This window comes from Pomacea canaliculata, linkage group LG1, assembly GCF_003073045.1.
Source record: "Pomacea canaliculata isolate SZHN2017 linkage group LG1, ASM307304v1, whole genome shotgun sequence".
Classification (NCBI taxonomy): domain Eukaryota; kingdom Metazoa; phylum Mollusca; class Gastropoda; order Architaenioglossa; family Ampullariidae; genus Pomacea; species Pomacea canaliculata.
Window position 1 is genome coordinate 17136104 of NC_037590.1, and position 22433 is coordinate 17158536.

Here is a 22433-nt window from a genome sequence, read left to right on the forward strand (position 1 = left end):
TAATGAATATTTCACGCGTCTTACAGATTGTACGGGTGGCTGGCTGGGTGGCAGGTACCGTGGTGGTGGCGATAATGTAGTTGTGGCGGTTGTTGCAGCTGTTGGTGGACGTGTCTCGTGTGTGTCTGGGGTCAGGCCTGCCTGTTGCAGATGACGAAGTGTCGCCTGTGGTGTCGGGTGACGGTAGCCGAGTGGGTGGCTGTGCGGTTTGCTGGCTGTGTAAATGTAACTTTCGTGAGTGTTGGAAGATTTCATTTGTTCTTTTTCTTTCTTTGGATCAGTGACTTATTTGATGTGCAATCATGCGTTTGGAATAATGAGACAAGTGAGAACACAAAGGATAAAGGGTGAGGAGTGAAGAAGTGGGGAGAAATCGTATGGAGGGTGGTGTACCCTGGGTAGTTGAGATCTTGACTTCAGTCATACGAACATCTCTGTCCCACTCTCAGTACAGCAGCTGACCTTAACCCCTAAGTCTTGTCAAACATAACAGATAAAGTCTCTCTCTCTGATTACTTTATCTACACTTTTTATTCACGTGACTCTTCTGCTATCATTTATATTGCACTGCTCTTATTTCTGTTGATCCTAAAGCCTAAAATTGTGGAGGTAAGGCTATCAGGGGATATATCACAAGCGTGTGGGATCAGGTAGCCTCGTTAACACTCGATCACCTCTGTTAGAGACCGTTAGGTCCTGGATTGGGAGGTGAGGGCACAGCACCTCTCACCTTCTTCTCTCTGCATGCAACATTAGTTCACATGACTGACTTTCCATTTATTGTACATGACATCGAGCTTGAGAGGTAGCCATGTTCCTCTACACTATGAACAGATTCCTTCTGAGGTTTAGTTTCTGAACTGAGAGTCAGCAACTTGGGTTTGTTACCTAAGTAGACATTGGCTATGCACTGAGGAAGGTGTAGGTGTGTCAGCTCACCTGTGTGCGTGTATAAAGGTAACTTTGCAGTGCTGTATGCTGCACTGAGTCACGCAAATGCAAAAGACCGTGACATCCTGTGTAACACGCAGACACAGGCTACAAGAGAAAGAAAGAAAGGTCTGGTTGAGCTCCTGGTGACATTTTCTGAAAGGGGGATTCGAAACAAATGCTTCGATATGCGGTAAAGCAGTACAGTAGGCTTGGAGGAGGAGGGGAGCTCTCCAGAGGCAAGTTAAAAATAATAATGGAGTTAATTTATATATGGCTTTACCAGCAAGAGCTCACTCGAAGCGCTTTGCAACTAATATAAAAAGACACAGGCACAATAATAACAATTGTCTCTGAACAAAGAGTGCATTATGTTGACGGTTTGTTGTGTGGTTTTTTTTTTTTTTCTTTTTAGTGTTAGCGGAAAGGTTTGTTTTCATTGAAGGTGCTAGCGTTTGAATTGCAGTGTATTTACTTCAATTGTCTCTCGTTGATAATAACAACAACAACAACAATAATAACAGAGCTGCCTGCGTACGAACACACATACAGAGAAGCAGACCAGCAAATATGAGTACACCTGACTCGCGGCACCTGTCAAAATGTCACCGTCCCCCCTGCCCCCTAACACCCTACACTACCCCCAAACACCCTACCTACCCCCCAACCCTACCCTAGCTTTAGAACTTTGTGCCCCCGCGCCGCGCGGTGAGAGACAAGCGGGGACCGAGCAAACCTGGGTGGCAAATGGTGTTGACCTCAAGGCTCCAGCACCTTCATCGGGGGTCCTGTACATGGTACGTGCTACATACAGCCTGCTGGCAACGGTGGATGTCATTCAACATTTACCTCACATGAGCACTCCTACCGGAGGGTCTGCGGTTCGCATTCCCTTCTTTCTTGGGACTCCAGAACTCTTTTCTTCCACATTCTCTCAGGTCATCTTTCTGTGGGTGTGTCGTGTAAACTCGGACCACGCTACAGATCGTGGATTTGAACATGTGTCTGCGTATAATTGCCAGAGGGCAGTACGTCACACGGAGTGGTGCACTGGTGACAGGACTCACGGACACACGGAGAGGACTACACGCATGGTGTCCATTGTTGAGGATGTACACGGCCCCCGTCACTGCCCGCGGCGTGAGAGTGTGGGACCCGAGCTGTGGGCTGCTTGACTGTTTGTCTGTCGCATCGTGATGATAGATGATGGCGAGAGTTTCAAACACCGATGGCCTTTCAATTCAAGAATGTGCGTGCTTTGTGTTTGTGTGTGTGTGAGAGAGAGAGGACGCGCGTGCTTGGGTTATTTTGACAAAGCCGACCGTACACTAGGGTTGGCTGGAAAAATCGAAGTGATCAATTGAAATTATCTCAAAATCTCTCCACGTGACCGCCTTCTAGTGAGTGCATTGGCTTCCTATATATATATCGCCTTTTTCCATTTAACAACGTGTCATTCTCTGTATTTATGTCAGTGTAGTGTGGGTGATGTTGAACTGCCATCTGGACATTTACATCAAATAATTTCATTTAAAAGCAAGTGTTTGGGTATTTCGAGGGTAGGTCGGGAGGTGGTGTACTTTTCTTCCCAGCTTTGTTCAATAGTGCGAAATCTTGGATAAACTGAAGGTTTTACCCACGGCCAGACTATAGTTCTTGACTGCGCTCGTTTGCTCTGATCGTGTGATGCTGCCTTTCGGTGTACCATCCGGGCATTTGTCACACCACGACAAGACAGAAGTGTGACACACTGTCACATAGTAAATGAATGACCAGGGTTTGGGAACCTTACACCTTTGGGGAGGAGGATAGAGGGGGCAAGCCATAACCGACGCGCGCTCTGTTACCTCAGAGATTAGTTGACCTCCGACCTGTAGCTACAACCCCTAAAGTTGACTAGTAGACAGGAGGCTGACTTGTAGACCGGACATAAAAGAATGATTCTTAACTTTTTTTGGCCACACTAACATCAGCAGATGTTTGACCATAGAGGATAGAATGTTCTATAGCAGCTAGTCTGTTGAAACCTCCAAAGCAATTAAACTTCTGCTCATTAAACAGTGTTCGTACTGGAAAGTCCAGCCAGACACAAGACACACAATCAGAAGGTCCTTGGTGCAAGTCTTTTCTGGATGGGACTTAGTCATCAGGGTGTGGCCATCCGGTACCTCACGACCCTTTTCTCCTACCAAATGAGCTTTTCACTTTCGTCGACGACAACAACGGGGGGACTACGTGGCAATCCCTTGACAAAGCCAAACATGATTTGTTTTCAAAGAAATCCACCGACTTACAGCGAGAAATTGATGCAGCTTGATGATGTCAACAGATGTTCCCCAGGAGAAGTACATTTCCAATCATATATTATGTATGCATGATACATAACTCCATCCTTTCACTAGACACCCTGCAAGGGGCGAAGCAGGAGTGAGTGAGTGTACGGGTGGCTGGAGGGTGAGACGGATGGTGGGGAGGATGTTACGTGTTACGTGCGCGCGTGCAGGGTCTTTCCTACCCGGGTGTGCCAGTTGTCTGTAGCGGCTGCATTATGGCATCGATTGTCCTAGCGGCATCCTATAAAGGCAGGCGACAGATCCCAGTCATATAATGTTGCAGTTTTTTCCCCCCGGGAGGTAGCAAGGGACGGTAAGCAAACACTTTCTGGCAACTTTCAGAAGCGCAGGACGAAGTCGCAAGAGGAGGTGGAAGGCGGTTTTTATGTCGTTCTCGTATTTCATTGCAGGGCAGGAGCCCAGAGATTTTTGTTGCACATCATTTGCTTGTAACAGTGATGAACAACGGAGTCTATTTTCTGTCAGACAGGCTGTTGTCGGCGTAGTATTTTATATAATAGTGCCGAATTTCGGGAATGGTAAAAGCGACTTTTTCTTATGACTGTATTTATCTCTAGATAATTCCTAACTGGAAATGCTGAGAGCAATGATCGTTCATGAGAGTGATCCTGTGCCATCATCATCATCATCATCATCATCATCATCATCGTCATCATCCGTTTAAAATTATTGCCTGTAGTCGTACAGTTTGCGAGCAGCAAGCATTCAGGCATGGACATACCTGTGCTCAGAAAAATCAGGTGTGCTTCATGCATCATTGTCGAACATGAAACAAAAGTTTGAGCTACAGACAGGGGAAAATGAGGAACATATCTTAAATGTGTGTCTTATACATATATACGTTCACAGCGTTTGTCTGTTTTTGTCGCTAACGAGAATGTCGATGTTTGAAGGGTGTATCGTCGACGAAACACTGAATCGCTCGGATTTAGGAAATAAGACAATGTAACGAACACAGCTCTAAACGAATTCAGAGATGTTACAGGTGAAATCTGTTATTTTATTATTTGAAATAAGTAATGTAAAAATAATGTTAAGTCATTCGAGAACATTTCAGTTTCTGGGTTTTCCCATGGTTATCGGAGTTGTCGTCTCTTTATGTTTAAAAAAATGTTGCGAAGTGAATGTAAACCTCTGTTAGTTTTGCTTACAAAGCTGTAGACTGTTTGTAAAGGTGGGAGGTTGATGGTTTATCTGAAGACGTTGTGTGTTTAACTGATATCATTTCGTCACATCGCTGATGTCGTAGCTTGACATCGTCGTGTACCTGCGTTGGGGAAATGCACGAAGAATTTGAAAGGAAGCGGTTGTGCCGGGTACATCTAGAGATGATCCCTGTGCCACCAGAATCATGCTGTTTGTTGATGTTTCTTGCTCACTTATGAAACAATTCTAATTTGTATTTAAACAAACAAAAACAACAAACTTGCATGTTACAGGATGTCTAAAACGAGGCTGAACTTTGAGGTGGAAGCTAAGATGAGAGTTGAGGCTTTTGTCCCAGAGCCTGTCCTGCAGACTTGACAAATACAGGAAGCGACCTTTGGTCTTCGAAGCAGCACAGGGATGAGCCCGGACTGAAAGGAATCTTCCTTCTCCTCCCCACTTGACGACGAACGACTGAGACGGGTGAGGGGAGGGTGCAGAGGGGAGAGAACTACAAAGGGTCCTGACGATGAGAGCGCGATGTCGCTGGCGGTCCCTGGGCTTGGTCCTGCTCGCCCTTATCGTCGCCTTGAACATCTGCATCATCTTCACGCTGCCGGAGGCTCTGAAGAGCGAGGTCTTCTCCGCCGAAGACGTGGGCAACGTCCAGTCGCTGTACGACAGCCACGACGACAACCACTCGCGGGGGCTGGCCTCCCACCTGCAGCTGCCGCGACGTCACCTCAACAAGAGCAACTTCACCTCCGACAGCTTTGGCACCGACGGCAACGGCAGCCTAGCAGGAGGTAGGGGCGGCACGTTGGTGGCTGCCGTGGGAGGAGGAGCAGCCTGGGAGGAAGGCGAAGGGGGAGAACACCCCTCGCGTAATGAGCGACCAAAGGGAGATAAGTTCGCCTCCACGGAGGAGGGCAACGAGGACGCTGCCGAGGACATCTCTTCGGCCGAGCGACGATCGCGTCTGGAGGAGACCGGAGGGGAGGGCAACTCCTCGTGGAGAGACTACACGGACTCGGCCGTGGACACCTTCGTGGACATGCTGTGGAACAAAGAGATGCTGGACGTCCTCCAGGACTTTGAGGGTTTGGAGCAGGAGGACTACTGGGCTTTCATTAAGCGACAGCGCTTGCGGCGCAACAAGGGCGTGGCATTGGCTGCATACAAAGATTACAAGCCGTAAGTAAAAACATTTGTTTTATCTATGTGTTTGTCTGCCTGTCTGTTGTATTTGTCTGGTTTCCTTTGCTTATTCTGTCACCATCTGTCGGTTGTCTTTTTGCTCATTTCCTTTCATAAGTCCTTTACCTTCTGGACTACTTCACCGTAAAGCCAAAATTAATAAGAGGATATTATTTTTAATACTTTTTCTTAAAGTGTAGGCAGGCATCGGCAGAAGTTGGGCCACGAGAAGAGAAAACAAACAAATAAACAAACAAAACCACATTATTTAAAAACTACAACCTGCTATCGTTGTAATATAGGAAAAAGAAGACAGTCCTTTATTTAAGTTTTCTGAGACTGTCGTTAGTCAGCTTCCGCTGCTTCCCGACCCCTATTTACAGTAAAGGACTCGCATCATTCAGCAGAGGGAGACCACTCATTTAGAGGGAGACTACTTCCGGATGCACAATAATGGATGCATCGGCAAAACGGGAGGAAAAGTCTCGAAAAGCCCCGGGAAACTTTAATCTTGACCCTAACACGCTCGGTGGCCCTCTGCTCGACCGGATTTCCCTTCTCCATCACTTTCATGGAAAGCGTGGATTACCTCCCTGTCGAAAGTAGGGCCTGGGGACCCTGCCTGCGGTCACGGCGGGGGGATAAACAAAGAACAAAGATGCTGTGGAGGAGGCTGTGCCAGTATTAGCCATCCCTCATGGGCGCTAGAATCTCTCTTTCATTTTTTTTTCTTCTTTTTTTCACACCGACTTGACTCCGACACCCGCCGTGCATCCTTTCAGTCTCAAGGAAAGGTTTACACAGCTCTTAAAAGTTGGGCTTCGGCAGGGTGGCGGTCCCCTGTCACAGGCCATGCGTTAGGCGACAAGCAGTTCTTTGCATCTGCTCGATAACAGATCGAAGTGCCTGCATTTCAAATCCCGTGGGCCGTTGGTGAAAGTGCAGCCTGGGGTCTCTGTATACAACTGCCGCTCCCTCCTTCCGTCCTTGCTGTCATCTGTTGGTGTGTGCGTACGTGCGAGCAACGCCGCATGTGTGTCTGTACTAGACTCAACTCAAAACCATTCGCGGGCCTTATATCTACTTACAAATGAGCATCTGTTTGAAATTTGTAAAGTATATTTTTACAATTAAAAAGTTCCTAGAGGAGACAGAGTATATAGTGATAACCGTGCTTGACCCATGAGCCACTTACACTAACGCTCATACAGAACAACGGTAGGCAGAACTTACAGCCGTCAGAAAGCTGCTAATAGATGACAAACACCTATGCGGTAAACTCAGCAAAAAAGTAATGTTTGTAATTATCGTGAAAATTTTACTCCGGGCGCAGTCGAGTAGTCAGACACACCCAGCTGCTCACCCGTTCTCACTCGCCCTATCCACCTTTACCTTCTTTACTCACCATCCCATTGTTACCACAGGGTAACTATAGTATTTTTTCAATGCATCATCCGTGGAAAAAACTGTCAAAAAATAGTGTAACTGTCTAACCACGAACTGAGCGAGCACCCGAGGGTAGCTACTTTCTCAGTAACCTTGATGAATCGACAACATACGGGTGTCTGCAGATGTCGGGTATTGAAGACGCCTTCTGCGCGAACACAGGAGAAATAAAGATGAGAGGAGCAGGAATGGTACATCTCCTGTGTTTCAAAGATCCGTAAACGTCGGCTTCACTTGAGGAAAATTGTCGCTGAGGTTACCATAGAGACGGAGGCAGGAGCGTGAGGACTCAGTGGAACTCTTTTTGCAGTGAGGTAGGATTGTGTTTATGCGGGTGGTGGAAACATGGAATTGGCTAACTCTTGTTTATCACCTTCCGGTAATCCTCTCGCGTGCTTTGCGTGGAGCGTTAAACGAATTTTTCAAGTCGGTGTGTGGCACGGGAGGCTGCAAGTTATCTTACTTGTTGACAGCAAGCTCGTAAACATCCAACTGTCAGTTTGTACTGGTTGTGTGGTGTTTGTCAGTGTGTCTGTGTGTGTGAGAGAGAGAGTGCACGCATGTAATCATGTGTTTGTTTTGCGTTTTTTTTAAAATTGTGATTAAGAGTTCGTTTTTGTGTAAGCACGTGTTGGTTGGATAAATGGTGATGGAAATTTATTTTTGGAAAGTGTTTAACTCTGTCTCTGGGGGAAAATTTACATTTCATTTTTCCCCACTGCTTCTCTTTCATGCGAAAGAGATTAGTAACAGATGTGAAGATGAGGCGGGGCTGCAAGTACATATTTTTCATTAAATAAATACATTTTTTTTTTGTCAAACACACACTTTCACCTCTCACTCATTGAACCATACGCACACACCGCCATCTTTCTCCTTCATTATCTCCAGACTCTCTTTTCCCTTTTTCCTCAGCATCTGTTGTATTTTGTTTAAGTTGATAACAAGCTTCCCTCTCTCTCGCACGAACGCACATGTTAAGTCTCCATGTTTGGAATAATTACTTTATCGCACTGACAGACACGCTGACGTCGGAGGCGGATTGTTTCCCTTGAGTGTCATGAGTCCTTAGCCTTCTGTCTTCCAGGTTTGGAGCGAGCTCAGTTCAGCCTCTGAACCTTTCAGTATGTAAGGTGAAACAAATCTCGACCCGATATTAATACATTCATCAGAACAGACCTACATCTGCGGAGAAATACTGCCACAAATTTTTCAGTAATTTTGTTATCAGTTTACAAACACTTATACAAACAGTTGTACTTCATCATCTGGTCAGACCCCCAGTTGAACTTGTCTACATGCAAACTGTGGTATTTTTAGTTTCGGATGTAAGTTCGGTTGACGTGTTTAACGTTCGGGTAGGTTAAGGGATAATGAGAAATGAGCGCACGTGCAGTCAAGCATGTACCTGGATGCTCGTCTGTCTTTGATTCAATCCCATGGTTCATATCCATCGTAAACGACAAGAGACATCAGTAAACCCTGAAAGATACCAGAAGAGGCTGAGGACGAGGATGCTTTTAATGCAGTTCATTTGCACTTAAAAAAAAAACAACAAACGAAAAAACAAAGTCTATCAAGATAACGAAAAAAAAAAAATACAACAAAAAGTAAAAAATGAAACACTTTAGAAATTCATCGCCAGACGGGACTAAAGACTTTAATACTCCTGGAACATCTCCCACAATACACCTCTACTGCTGCAGTTTGAAGGGAATGAGGTATTTCGTAGTGTGTGTGCGCGTGAGAGAGTACTAAATGTCAACGAGCACTCTCCAATCAACTTTTATTTTTTTGTATTCCGTCTGCTTAGACTGGTAAGGTGAGACGCAGGGAGCCTGGCCCCCATTCTGGGATTCCACCCTCTCCACGCATCCTAATTATTATATCAACTGCAATACTGTCGTCAGGGTCTGGTCCTTGTTCCGACCTCCATCTCGTTGGTCCCAGTCTGCGGTGTCACTTGAATAGTTGGCAGAGAAATGGTGGACCTTTTGTACTCCTGTGGAGCTCCCCTTGTCTCGCTTTTTGGCGATTGGGTCTCACTCCGGCTTCTTCGCCTGGGGACCGTTATTTCATTAACTATTGTGTCTGCCAGATGCCCTCCATTTTCTGCTCTCTTTTTCTCCTCTATGGGGAACTTTCCTTTCTTTCTCGCTTGACCAGAAACCGGAAGTCTAGTGATCACATTGTTGGACACTTGGGCAAGGGGAAGTCTAGCAGACGACACCAAGAACTTGCGCATGACGGAGCAGTCCGGGGGACCTCTTTGTAACGGGAGCTGACAAGTGAACCTCATTGTTCAGGAGGTTACACGAGAAGGGACCAATGAAGTTTTTTTTTTCTCCAGTGTTCTAGGGGTGCATGCATGTCTCATAAAATAATATTTTTTTTCTTGTTTCAATGTTCTCCGCTCATGCAAGAGTTTCTCTTCAAATATCAACAATCCGTATCAGCGCCATTTTTGTGCGAGTTATCGAACTTGTGTTGATGGCAGGCATGTTCTTTAGTCCCATTCTCTTATATTTTGTGTTCTTGTTGATTACTGACACTAAGCGTGGATAGCTCAGCGAAAATTCCAGCATGATAGTCGTCAGTTCTGACAACCACCAGATTTTAATTTGCATTCGAAAAGTGTATTCTTTTCATCTTCAGCACGTTTGGGTAATTATCCCCTTTTAGTAATAAAGAAAAGATTATTGTACTAAGATCGGTAACAAGCTAGGATATTAGCACCTGCAAATTTTACAGTCTGATTAATCAGTCTATTAATTTCTTTCCAGAACAGAACAAAAGTTCCAATCACCGAGCTAAGATTGACAAAGTCATCGACTATTTTGTGTATTAATAAAAGATTAAAAATTATATTACAAAAAATTTCAACGCTTAGGATTACGGCGATTGATTATTGAACCACGGATCCGAACTTTAAAGATATTAGTTTGTCTTCTTTTCAACTCTTCTCTCTATCGAAACTTGTTTTTCCGAGGACATGGGATTTCGAACCGAGGAATCATTTTGACTGTCGTCGGGATGTCAGACTCAAAATACTTTTTTCTTTCTTTCAAGTGTTTTCGTGTCTGAACCGCAGTGGACAATGAGACTTATTCTCTCGGCATTAAAAGACTGATATTCTTTGACTTTTTTGTCCTTATCATGTCAGCAGCTGTCACCGACAGAAATGTCATTTTTCGAGTGCAAAGATTTCGCCACCTCGTATGGATTTATTTCTCCATTAAAAATATGACATGTCACGAACGGCTCGAGGTTATTTTCTGGCGAAGCCGTGGTGTCATTAATGCATCTTCCTCCTATTACTTTTTAAACAGAAATTCTACACGTTTATTTTTTCTTCCTTGTCTTCTTCAGCATGCACACGTGCTCGTGCTGTTTATCCTTCGCCAAATCCTTTTTATGTTTCGTGCCCTTTAGGAAAACTCAAAGAAAAAAAAACAACAACAATAAAAAATGCTCTTTAATCCAGCGATTGACTTCCAGTTTCTCTACTTCGCCTTTGCACATCCTTCTTTTCCTCTCCCCAGCAAAAAGTCCACACCAGCGCGTGCTGCAGCAGCAGCAGCAGCCTCATCCCCGTGGGAAGCAACACTCGCCAAATTCCTGTCAGCTTCTCCTCCCTTAAAGCCAACGTTGTTGGAAGTTTAGGAGTTTCTGTTTTAACATTTTCTCCACTATTTATAGATTGCATCACTTATCACTTTCAGGTTCCCCTTACCTCTGACACTTGACACTCCGAGGGAGACATTATCACACCCGGACATATCATCGTTTAATTTATGAAAATGGTTATCACAGTTTTTACACGGTAGTCAGATAAAAACTTTGCCAAACATCTCCACATATTCGATAATTTGTCTTCGGTTGAGAAAGGTGTGACACTAATTTTTGTCGGGTTTTTCCCCAGCTCCCTCTCGGGTCTCATTCACACCGGCTTCCAGTATCTTTCGTGTCGTTTGGAGAGTATAAAACGCGTAAACAAACTTTATTCGATAATAAACAGATGATCCTTCTTCGAGAACAGTCCTCATTTGCGGGCAGTGGTGCCTGTCTGAAGTTGTTCACAGGTTTGAGGGGTACAAGGGGTGCTGGGGGTGGAGACAGATGAGAAGGAGGGCGTGTCGAGGAAGAAGTAATGGTGCGGTTGGCGTTACGAATGTTTGACTAGATGGCTTCGCCAATTAAAAAAATAAAAGATGAAAAAGAACTCGCCGAAGCGAACCCCACCATCTGTGAGTTGATGCGTCTTTCTTCCCGTCTTTTTTTGAAGTTGTGCCAAATGTTGTCAAGTTTAATTCGTACAGTTTTCTTCATGTCGAACTGCTGCTCGCTATTATGTGTTCAGCTACGGGGTTTTTGATCGGTTTCGGGGAGGAAAACTGCTGGAGATCAAAGACAGACAGTTCTGTGAAGAGAACGAGCGTGGCACCCCGTAGGTCAAAGGGCTCATTGCTTTGAAAGAGCCACCCATAGCCGAAAGGTCTCGATTCCATCCGTAATGGCCCCATGGGAGGAAGGCAAGTCCCGTTGTCAGATAATGGGTTCATCCACCCGACATCGAGTATTTCCAGGGAGTGATTTGTACTGTCGAGTGTTGGCCATTTTGATGTTCATCGTCGTTGTCATCACTGTGGTCAAAAGCAAGTAGAATGGGCCGTGGACTCACCTTCAAGTCTCAGGGCTAGTGCGAGGATTCTTTTCCTCCGTGAATTTCATCAACGTTTTCTTGCAACTCAAATTTTTTAATTTAAATTTTTGTTCAAAATAAATATTCATTTAACTCTACCATTTGTAATTATCAGACGGATTTACTATTAGGCATGCGAACATCACAAACCAGACATCCGCGAAGACAACAAATGTGAGGGTTGAATGTCTTTCTTAACATGACTGAGTTTGGTGAAGTATTTACAAACCGGTAAAATTTGATAAACTTTCGTCTATATTTGTCAAGTTTGACGAATAGTTCTTGCAAGATTGTGAGTGTCAAATAGTTATAAAAGTGAGTTTGAGAAAAATCTCCGAAAATTTAATGAGTTTACTGGCCTTTGAGCGTAAAGTCAACCGTTTGTAAAGAAACAGAAATGTTGGACATGACTGTGAGCTCAATACCTCGATCTCTTTCAAAGTTTCCATTTTTACCTCAAAAACATGATGAAATTTGATGTCAAGCGTTAAAGTTTTGTACAAAACAAAGAAGATAGTACAGGTCTTAATGGGTTTAAACACTTTCAAATATATCAGAGTGAGAGAGAGAGAGACGAACGCCATCTGATCGAAGAGCATGGACGACCAACACAAAGTTTGCATTGTGGGGCTGCGCCTCAAAGATATTTCGCCATCCTGGCGAATCAGTATTTGCCGAGGGTCTTTTTTTGAACGTCACGCCGCGGCTGCGGTTCCCTGATTTTCAAGGGTTGATTCCGGCGGTCGGTAGGTGCGCGGAGCACGGAACTTCTTTTCCAGACGTCCTGCGCGCTGAGCCGAGAACACCGCCATTACGACAGCGAACGTTTTATCAGTTAAATCCCTTCCTACTCTCCCTCCTTCTCCTTAAATTCACCATGGAAATAGCAGGTTCATCGCAATTTTCAAAGTACAGCCGACCGGTGTTGCAGAGGTAGGGTAGGACAGGTGGAGAGACTTCGGGTCAGGGTGACCGTGTCTTATGTAATCCACCATCGTATCTCTGTCATATCAAAGCAAGCGTGAATTGAAAACAGTTCTTTCCTGTTTGCTGCTGAAGGATTTGTTTCAAGATGGGAATTGCAGGAGAAAATAGTAGTTGGATGAAACCTGAATTTTTTTACACAAATCCTTTGCCCTTTTCTGGCAATACTTTCTCGGTGAAGTCAACCACCCGCACCATGAGGACTTGTTCCAAAAAGCAACTGTGGACTATTTTCTGTAACACACACACACCACACTTTAAAATACCTTCCCAATAACTGCACGAATAACTGCCCCCTAAATCCGCTTTACTACACGCACTTGAAAGCTTTATATCCGAGGGTGAGCAAGGGGACCTCATGGTGGGATGTTAAATGGACAGACAACTCGCGCGGCGCCTTCCATGAATAACTTCAGGTGCAACTGTAGTCGACATCCGTGGTGTGGATCAGACAGACGGCTGACTAAGCAGACGTTCACTCGCACTTGAGGTCAGAAACAGGGTCTCGTGTAGCACACGGGAGTGAGAAAGAATATCTTGTCCTTTGTTTGCTGGCGTGTACCTACATGCACTCCGTCATTTTGTGATTTGTAATCAGACAGTCCGAGCATTGCCTCGGGGGGAGGTGTTCACTCAGTGCAGGTGTCCACTATTTTATATTCATAAGGAGGAAAAATTCTAGGTTCACCATTTTAAAGGGGAAAGGAAGACAGCAAACACACACAAATGACAAGGAATAATTGAGCGTGCTGCTGTGTATTCAAGAAATATTGACTCTTTACTTTAAAATAATGATTCGGGGGGAGGCCGATGCTTTGCTGTAATTTCACGCCATCGATCTTCTGTCGAAGAAAACTTTATCTTCGTTTCCTCATTTTAAGTAAAATTGGACGTAAGGAGCGGGTAAATTTTCGATCTACTGCGCATGCGCGGAGCCACTCACAGTGCTAGCGAGCCTTCTCCATCCTTCCGCCGCAGTGCGAGGACGGTGGGCGTGAACTAATTAGATCAAAGAGCCCGGATGAAGGTAATAAGAGTGAAAGATGTGTGAGTGCCTGCAGGCTATTGATACTCCCCTAGAGGCTGCCAAACCTCAAACCACGTGCAGGAACCAGCCAATCCGCGTGACCTCTGTCGTTAGACACGTTGGTTCATCGCTTCCGACGTTGTGCTTCTGTGAAGGGACGTAATCGCACGTGAAGTTGCTTTTTTGTTTTGTTTTTTTGTTTTGTTTTTTTTTATGTTTTTCTGTTTTGTTCTTGTTTTCTGTGGTTTTTAGTTTTTGCTTTTTGTTGTTTTTTTTGTTGTTTTTTGTTTTGTTTTTGTTTTATCTTTGTTTTGTTTTTAGTTGTTTTATTTTTTAAGCTTGATGTGTCGATGACTAAACAACATTACATTTCAACTTCATGACAGCGATGTGACCAGGGAGGATCAAAAAACTATTTCTTCTGCCGGTAATGATTTTTTTTTTTTTACTGGCTAAGTGTGTCCCGGGTCTTACTAATCTCCGAAATGACTGACGATACTTTATGGATCCTTGTGATCACACCAGTAATAAAAGATAAAATATCACTCATCCACTTAATGCAACAAATGATGACAATCATCCACTTACTCATCCACGTATCCGGTAGCAAGTAATGATATCAACGGTCGTTCATCCACTCATCAGAGAGAGGGAACAAAACCAAGACAAACGCCTTTTCTGGTGATTTTTTTTTTTTTTTTTTTTTTTTTGCTCGGTAGCAGTCCTAACATAGTCAAACTTCGGGTTAATTATTTTGAACACGAAAGCAATTATGGTTCGTTGTGTTCAACGATTGTCTGCATAACACGTGTTTCTTGATCACGTGGTGTCAGTAACTAATTATCGCTTGCAGACATTTTGTCGATAGTTCAAATAAAATGCAGACTTTCAACGTCTAAATAGTCGAAACTGTCGCTCGTTCTGTTTGGTGTTGACGGCTGACAGTACTGCGAATGGTGCACTAGCGTGACGTAGTGCACTGGCTATTAGCGTGACGTAGTACCTGTAGCGTGACGTAGTACACTAGCTATCAGCGTGACGTAGTACACTGTTAGCGGCGCTCGTGTGTTAAGTGGTGGAGGATCGAGACATTTATCTTCAGGTAGTCTTGTGAAGTAGTCCCTGCGACTACCGCTACAGAAACCCACCTGCCTGTAATAAAAACGATTTTTTATTCTTCCGCAGACTTTGGGCGTTCGTCTCTTTACTTTCATGAACTCGCTTCTTCAGTTGATGGACGACTTCACCTGCTGACTACTTTTTTACATCCTAATGTATTCCCGCCCTCACACTCGCACGCATGCGTATTTCTGAGTTAGAACACATCGACTGTCAGTCCAATCAATCCAGATCTTAGTTTTTAACAATATGAAAGTGGGTAGCAGATGCCGATAAGCGGGTGGTTCCAGTACAGTGTCCAATGCACCGTAGGCGATTCGATACCCTTGTGTCTCAGCTTGCTTTCCTCACCTGACCGAGCTGTCACATGGACATCCGACAGGTGGTGGGAATGAAACACGGCAAAAACTTTGGTCTGGAGATTAGTGCGATCGCATCCTCTCAGTTCAGAAGGTGACAGGACTACCTTTACCTTTGGTTTTTAGAAAAAAGCCTGCGCATTGAAAAATAGGCCAAGCTGAGCTTTGTTCATCAGAATACACCTTGAATTACTTTACTGGCAAAACAAATCTTATTATCACAGTTTTTTAAAATAAAAATACAAGCATACATTGTTCAGATACTAGGGTTAGAGAGAAAGAAGGACATTAACTTCGCTTAACGCAGGCTAAGCTTCGCGACTAGAGAAGATAGTCCGTGTTTATGGAAGGAGAGGACGGTTTGGGGTTGGGGAAGGGAGGAGTGGAGAGTGGGGAAGAAGAAATTATAAGAACCCATTAAAACTATTTATATGTAAAAAAACTTCCACCAAAACCCATCAACAAACCTCTGTCCCACCCTCTCCCCACCTTGCAGCCACCAGCTCTTCCCACTTGTCTCGGGTACACGCAAAGCTACTCTCTGTTGTCCGATGGTGGCGCTGCGTGTCTACCCAACCTGTCAGCCCGCAGGCTGCATCGAGCGATGGCTGTCACAGAAACTTAATTTCTAAAGTACATTTCGAGGTAGTTCTGTTAGGAGAAAAAAAAAAGCTTTTTTCCAACGTTCTTGATGCTTCGAGCCGCACCGGAAGTGAGAGTTCGATGAGCACTCTGCTGGAGTCGGTGTTTGGATGGCGAGTTATCGGTTCGTGATCGGGATATTACTCCCCCTCCCCACATCCTCCTGATTCTTCCGGAAGATGCTTTGATTGTACTTAACCCCTCACCTTCTTCTTGTCTGGGTGTTTGGTGCCAGAGGGCGGGTGTGGGTGGACAGTCGGTCTTTCGTCGCTGTTTACAATTCTCGAGGTTTAGGTTGTACAACGTCGGAGGTGACAGTCATCTGATCAGTCGTCCTTTTCATTCTCATTATCGTCAGTTTCCTGTTATGAGGTCGAATGATAGCCGATACGAAATATTTTCCTATCAATCGGATGCTTAGTGAAAACCCGGTCATGACACCCGTCTATGGCGCATGCGCAGGACCCAGATTTCTAAGACACAAAATATTAATGGGTTCGAACTCCTTTGTCAGTTCATAGAAAAACTAGAGCTGCTCCGGACTGTAAAAATAATGTTTGTATATACAAGTCGTCCGTTCGTCTGTAGCAGATGCTCAGTATTACTTATCTCACTTTGACTAGTAAATATGAATAGTTTTAGAAAGTTAACTTGGCAGCTGTCTTGGCAGACGGAGTTTGTGGTTTAAAAAAAAATAAATAAATAAATAAAAAAATGCAAGAGCACACCTGTGCTTGACGAGCTAACCGAGTAGGTTGCTGATGTTTGTCGTGCAAGCTGATGATGCTGCCGAGGTGTTAACTCTTACTCCGTTGTGAATATTAACTGTGCGAGCTACACCCAGCTCACCATCTCGGTGTAACATCAGTTGCCCGCCATCTTTTACTGTGATTGTTCCCATGATAGACCGTTGACAAAAAAACCCCCAAAAACAAACAAACACACACACACAAAAACAAAACAAAAATGTCTCCTGTTGAGAGAAAAGAGACCGCCTGCCTTTTAAAAGAATTATTTTGTATTTTGGTGTGGGTGGAAGGAAAGCAGGATACGATTTCTGTTTATGTACCCTACGTACATAGAGAGAGAGAGACAAAAAGAAAAAGAGAAACAGACAGACAAAGAGAATCAGATTATGCAATCATTGGCAAAGCAAACACAATATAATTAGACAGTAGTGTATGTGTGTATGAATACCTGACTATATCTCTTGAGCAGGAATTCGCATATTTGAGGTTCTTCTCTGCCCTCTTTCATTCTCAGCTTTTTATGGCCACGATGGCTTCACGATGAACTTAAGAATTCATAATCACAGCCACAGAACTTTTTTAAAGGGTGGCCTTGTTTGACCTGGATCACATTAAATAAGGGTAGATGTGAGGTGTCCTATTTAAAACTGTCGTTTGTCTTCCAGGATGACCAACTGGGAAAAATTTCACGTGGGAATCCATCAACATTATTTGTATGACCCGGATGATCCAGCTATTGCAGACCTGCTTGAGGACATGGCCACCAAAGAGGTTGTAGATATAGGTATGTCAAGTTTTGTGTTTGTGTGTGTGAGGGAGTGAGGTGAAGTGAGAGAATAAATTGAAAGAAAAAGTCGAAGAAGGAGAGGGGTGGAAAGATCTGACTCAGCAGAATTTTTTCCCTCTTCCAAACTGGAAGACATCACAAAGAGTCAGTGATGAGGACAAGTCAGTGTTCGTACAGAATACAGAGAGTATAAGCACCGCCAAGACTATATTTTCAACATCTTGTTATCATCTTTCACCTTAAAACCCTGTCTTTCACCTTAATTACTCGTTGCTCGTCTCCTTTACCGCTTGCCTAAGATGATCTGTGTTGCTGTGTCCACAGAGCAAAAAGAGGGAGGAACCCAGCTCAAACTACTCGTGACTTTTGAAGATGAAGGACAGGCGTTGTTCAAACCAATGAGGTAAGCAATGAGTGTTGACGAAGCCTTCACAAGTCGCTGTTCGTCAGTTTATTCATTTATTCAACGTGCCGTCTGTCTGTCCCTTGTTGTAATGGCGGGAATCTTGGCCTGCATGGGTCTTTTGATAGGACCTCAACTGTGACCTTTGAACTTTCGACTTACTGGCGGGTTTGTATCCCCTTTCTTGCAGGTTTTTGTAAAACCCATTCATCTGTAATCCCTCTGCATATTCAGTATTTATCTTTTCTTCCATCTTCCCTATCAGGGTAACCTTTCAGTGAATCGTATACGTATCTCTAATTTTGTCTCTTCTTTCTAGTTTCATTTTCTTTCTTATTCTTCTTTCTTCATCGCCTTATCGGCAGACGCATGGAAACATCAACTACCTTTACCTTGAACTCTCACCAACTCTTCCTTGGCTATTTCTTGACCAGCCCAGGTAACAACAAAGGCAGTCCCCCAAGTCAATGAACGAGTCCCCAGCTGTCGTCCCGACCTCGTGTACTAAACTAAAGCACATTCTCAGTCTCAGTGTCTTTGTCCTCTTTGTGACGATCGCTTCTCACGCTTCACGTACCCAGCACAAACACTCTTTTTTTTCCTCCCGGTCTCAAGCCCGAAGTGTAATTCGCCTCCTTATGAAAGCAAATCCCCAGGTGACCGTAATATGAAATTGCTTGGCTTTCCCGCGCGTATTCTGCTAGTCTCATTTCCGTGGACTGCTGAGATGCATGGTATTTCTGTCGGAGACGTGTACGGGTGTAGGAGGAACTGCTGCAGGACCCTGTAGCCTGTTCACATAGCCATTCAGCCGGCGTTCCTTTTCTTCCTCCGTTCGATCGAGCCGACAGATTGACGCGAGAAGAAAGAGGTGGAGGCAGTTTCATTGTTTTATTTTCAGACGCCTGCAGTAGTTTGTCGTCAACGTCTTTGCCGATGTATGGCAACACGGCAGCTTTTGCACGTAGTCGCGCGCGAGTCTACGTGTTAATCACGTAGTGATCACGTAAAGCAATTGCGATATCGCTTGCTGGGGTATTTGTGGACGTTGGCATGAATTAATCATATTGCGCTCGCTGTCTAGTGGGAATCGAAACGGTTCTGTCGTGCAAAACTCGAGTGAGAAAGGCGAGATGGCAGAACTAACGTCTCGTGACTTTGACAGATCATTCCGGCGAGCAGCTGTAAACACGTGGCACCTATGGACACGATTTTTTCCCCAATCACCGAAGAACGTGATGATTAAAAAATACTTTCTGAGGGCAGAATTCTGTAATTTCTTAACAACTGTACCAACAGAAATGTAATCAAAAGATGTTTGTCGATTTTCCCACCCACATACTCAAACCCACTCACTCCTTTATGCTTATTGCATGCTAAAGTCATCCGCTTCCAACTCTTGAATATTTAAAAATTATTTTCACCTGTGTGCAGCAGATAAGATCAAATCATGTTAGTGTTTTATGATTAAATTTGTTAAAGTTTTATTACCCTTGGTAGAACAGACCAAACTCAATGAGTATGTTGGAGGATGAGGGAGGGGAGAATCATCGATTAGTCCTTTGGTGGCGTTCAATCCTCGACCTCATTTGCATACAAAAACAACATCAGCAGAGGGACAAATCAATTTCTTTTAATCCAACAAGTAGTACAACAAAAAGAAGCAAATGAATAACAATTCAGTCGACGATGGAAGGCAAGGTTTCTAAGCTGTAAATGGCAAAACAAGACCGACACACCATCATACTTAATGCATGACTAGTAATGCTGCATTATCACAACCAGACGTTCGCAAATTTGTGGCGAACCACCCAGGAACCTTGCCACCGTTGTAGGACAACACACCGGAAGTTGGCGTCTGTTGGTGTGAGGTGCGCGCGCAACACTATCCAACGACCACTGCAACAGAAGGCCCTCGTAAAATGCCCGGAGTTCCAGGAGGTGCAGATGAAAGGGGATCAGGCTTCAAACAACAAGAGTAGCTCGAGCAGCCAAGCATGCAAACACGAGGCACGTGTTGTGACAGTGGAAATCAAGACTTGAATAAAAGCTGAGATGGCGAACCTCTTTGTCACTCCTTGGTCTGCAACAGCTGAGCATTGTTCACGCCGGGGAAACATCTGGAGATTTTCAAATCATATTCCATGTATCCCCCCACTCTACCCATAAGAAATATAAAGAAGATTTAGGAAACGATCCCTGACGAATCCTTCTCGTATATCGGCGTTAGCCTCAAGATAACTTCCTTCACCAAACAATAAGTTTGTCGTAAATATTAATATAAGTGTCAAGCAACTTTGAAACATAATGAGCAGTATATATCCATATACACTTCAAATAAAGTAAATCAATGTATGATACCCAAAGAAAATGTCCGGTCAGAGCTGAAGCAATGTCCTGAAGAATTTTGGAAAAGATGTTGCGGCTCAGCAACAACAGAAACTTCAGTCGTCATCATCGCCTTGCAGAAGAACAATAATCATCGTCGCTGATGTAAACTGTGGAAATTTGTATAAACTTGTACATTATTAGACAGCGTATGTATATAAAGTAACTTCATCTAGTCTATTTGCAGACGGGAATGGGGATGATCAGGGACGATGGGGGAGAGGAAGAAGGCAGAAGCCAGAACTGCGGTGTTACCCGAATCCCGAGAGAACTATTTCCTGGCGGCGCGTGTGTCTGGAACAGACATTGCGGTGGCCGTGTCGGCAGTTTGCATTAAACAGCGAGCTCGGCGATGACAGGGTAGACGAATCTCGCAGACATCGCCAGTACTCGCCCCTTGTGCATGGCGGAGCTCACTTACACGAGGCGTATGTGGAATGACGGGAGCGCTTAATCTAGACCGGAAGTCGTCAGCAGCCTTCTTTCTTTCTCTTTTCCTCCCTTCCCCTTCTTCTCCCGACTTTCTCGATCCGTCTTCTAGTTTTAATTAGCCCGGCCTGAGCAAAGCTAAGGTTGTTGAAAGAATCGGAATTCAGAGTTTCATTGTTTATTGACATTTAAAAACGCTCTTCTACATCGAGACTAATTGTGTCATTTAAATGAACTGTATTGACCTCTCTTCCGTTTTGTTGATTCTGAATTTGTTTTATCTTCCTGATGTTTGGAGTTTGTGAAGGCAATCACCGCTGGGTAAACTGATCGAATAATGACCAGTTACCCATCGATCATTTGACCCATTACTCACTCCACGGATAAATCGAGGTAATTAATAATAATCTATATGGTGTAACAATGTACAGATTATTTCATATTTTTCTTTCTTCCTTCATTCTGAGTGAGTTCAGTTATCATGTTTTTCCTACTGGGCGGTTGGCGGCGCAGTGGCTTACAGCACCTGTCACCATGGCAATGAGACACGGATTAGTCCTGCTTCCACCTGTGTGTTCTACGTCGTGCTGTCTGTGTGTGTGTGTACGTAAAGCGTTCGAGCCTGGTGTCGGGTATATAGCGCTCTATAAATATTTAGTTATTGTTGATTTTGTGCCTAAAGACCTGTCTTCTTTACCTGATATTAGTGGATTACTCATTCCACCTGTAACTGTGCGACAGGTTCCCGCGCAACACGGAGACGCTACCGATCACTTCTACTTCGCGGACTTCGAGAGACACCACGCTGAGATCGCAGCCTTTCACCTGGACAGGTAAGTCATCGTCGTCATCATCAAGTAATGATGAAGCAGCGGTAACATTACGCAAAGCTTTAACAAAGATTAAATGACTAAAATTTTTTTTTCATTTCAAAACAATATGACCGACGGGAAAATCTCATATTGCGGTATTCCTTTATTTTATTTTCTCTGCTACTATTATTCAATGTTTCAATAATTCAATAATTTATATTAAACAGCTCAGTCCCATATTTATGTCCTGTTTATTTGTTAGGTATAAAAAATTTCGTGGTTGCTTCTGTAGAAGTAAATATTGAAAAGTAGAAATCGGTTGTGCAGCTGGTCCACGACTATGGCCACTGACATTTGTAGTTCTGTCAGTTGGTCGGTCTGTCAAGTGTCCGATGATTTGTTGAAAATCCTGTTATGTTGCTGTGTTCATTGTTTTCCTAACTTGTTTTATGCTGCTGTCAACGTGGTTTTGAATTATTTGTGACTGATATATAATGATGACACCACCACACACACACAGAGTCTCGGGGTGGAGATGGGATGTGGTGGTTGGAGGAGAATCCCCACCATTTGTATCTGTATTCAGCAAACTCTGTTGTTCTGTAGCTGATTTATTTGACTTTCACTGCGACAAGCGACTAGTCCACCCTCCTGTCCCGACAACATCGCCTGTCTGAGCTCATCACCAGTTGCATCCTTCTCCTCCGCTCCCGTGAAAGAAGTTTTGTGCTGTAAATAACAAGTTGGGTGGGTCCTGCCACGGAGACCACCTGTGGGACCTGCAAATTATTTCGTGGCGAGTGACTTGTTTCTGAAGGTTCCAGACTCAGTGTTGCCGCCAGCAGCTGACTTGATACCATGTCATAAAGGGTCACGTGACATTAGAACGTGAATTGAATGCAAAACAGGGGTGGGTGGAGAGAAGATATCGATGAGGTAGTTCGACGAGAGATTAAAGG

The 22433-nt window shown here is 44.2% G+C and overlaps 1 protein-coding gene across 1 annotated transcript in view; it reads left to right on the forward strand.

Moving 5' to 3' along the window:
• LOC112566731 (extracellular serine/threonine protein kinase FAM20C-like) overlaps positions 1-22433 on the forward strand; it is a 41313-nt gene that overhangs the window by 2329 nt on the left and 16551 nt on the right. Inside the window, 5 exon segments of the mRNA XM_025243069.1 lie at positions 4724-5624; positions 17321-17439; positions 17767-17845; positions 21404-21429; positions 21432-21495. Of these exon segments, the coding sequence (XP_025098854.1) occupies positions 4960-5624; positions 17321-17439; positions 17767-17845; positions 21404-21429; positions 21432-21495 (953 nt within the window). The 5' untranslated portion in view covers positions 4724-4959.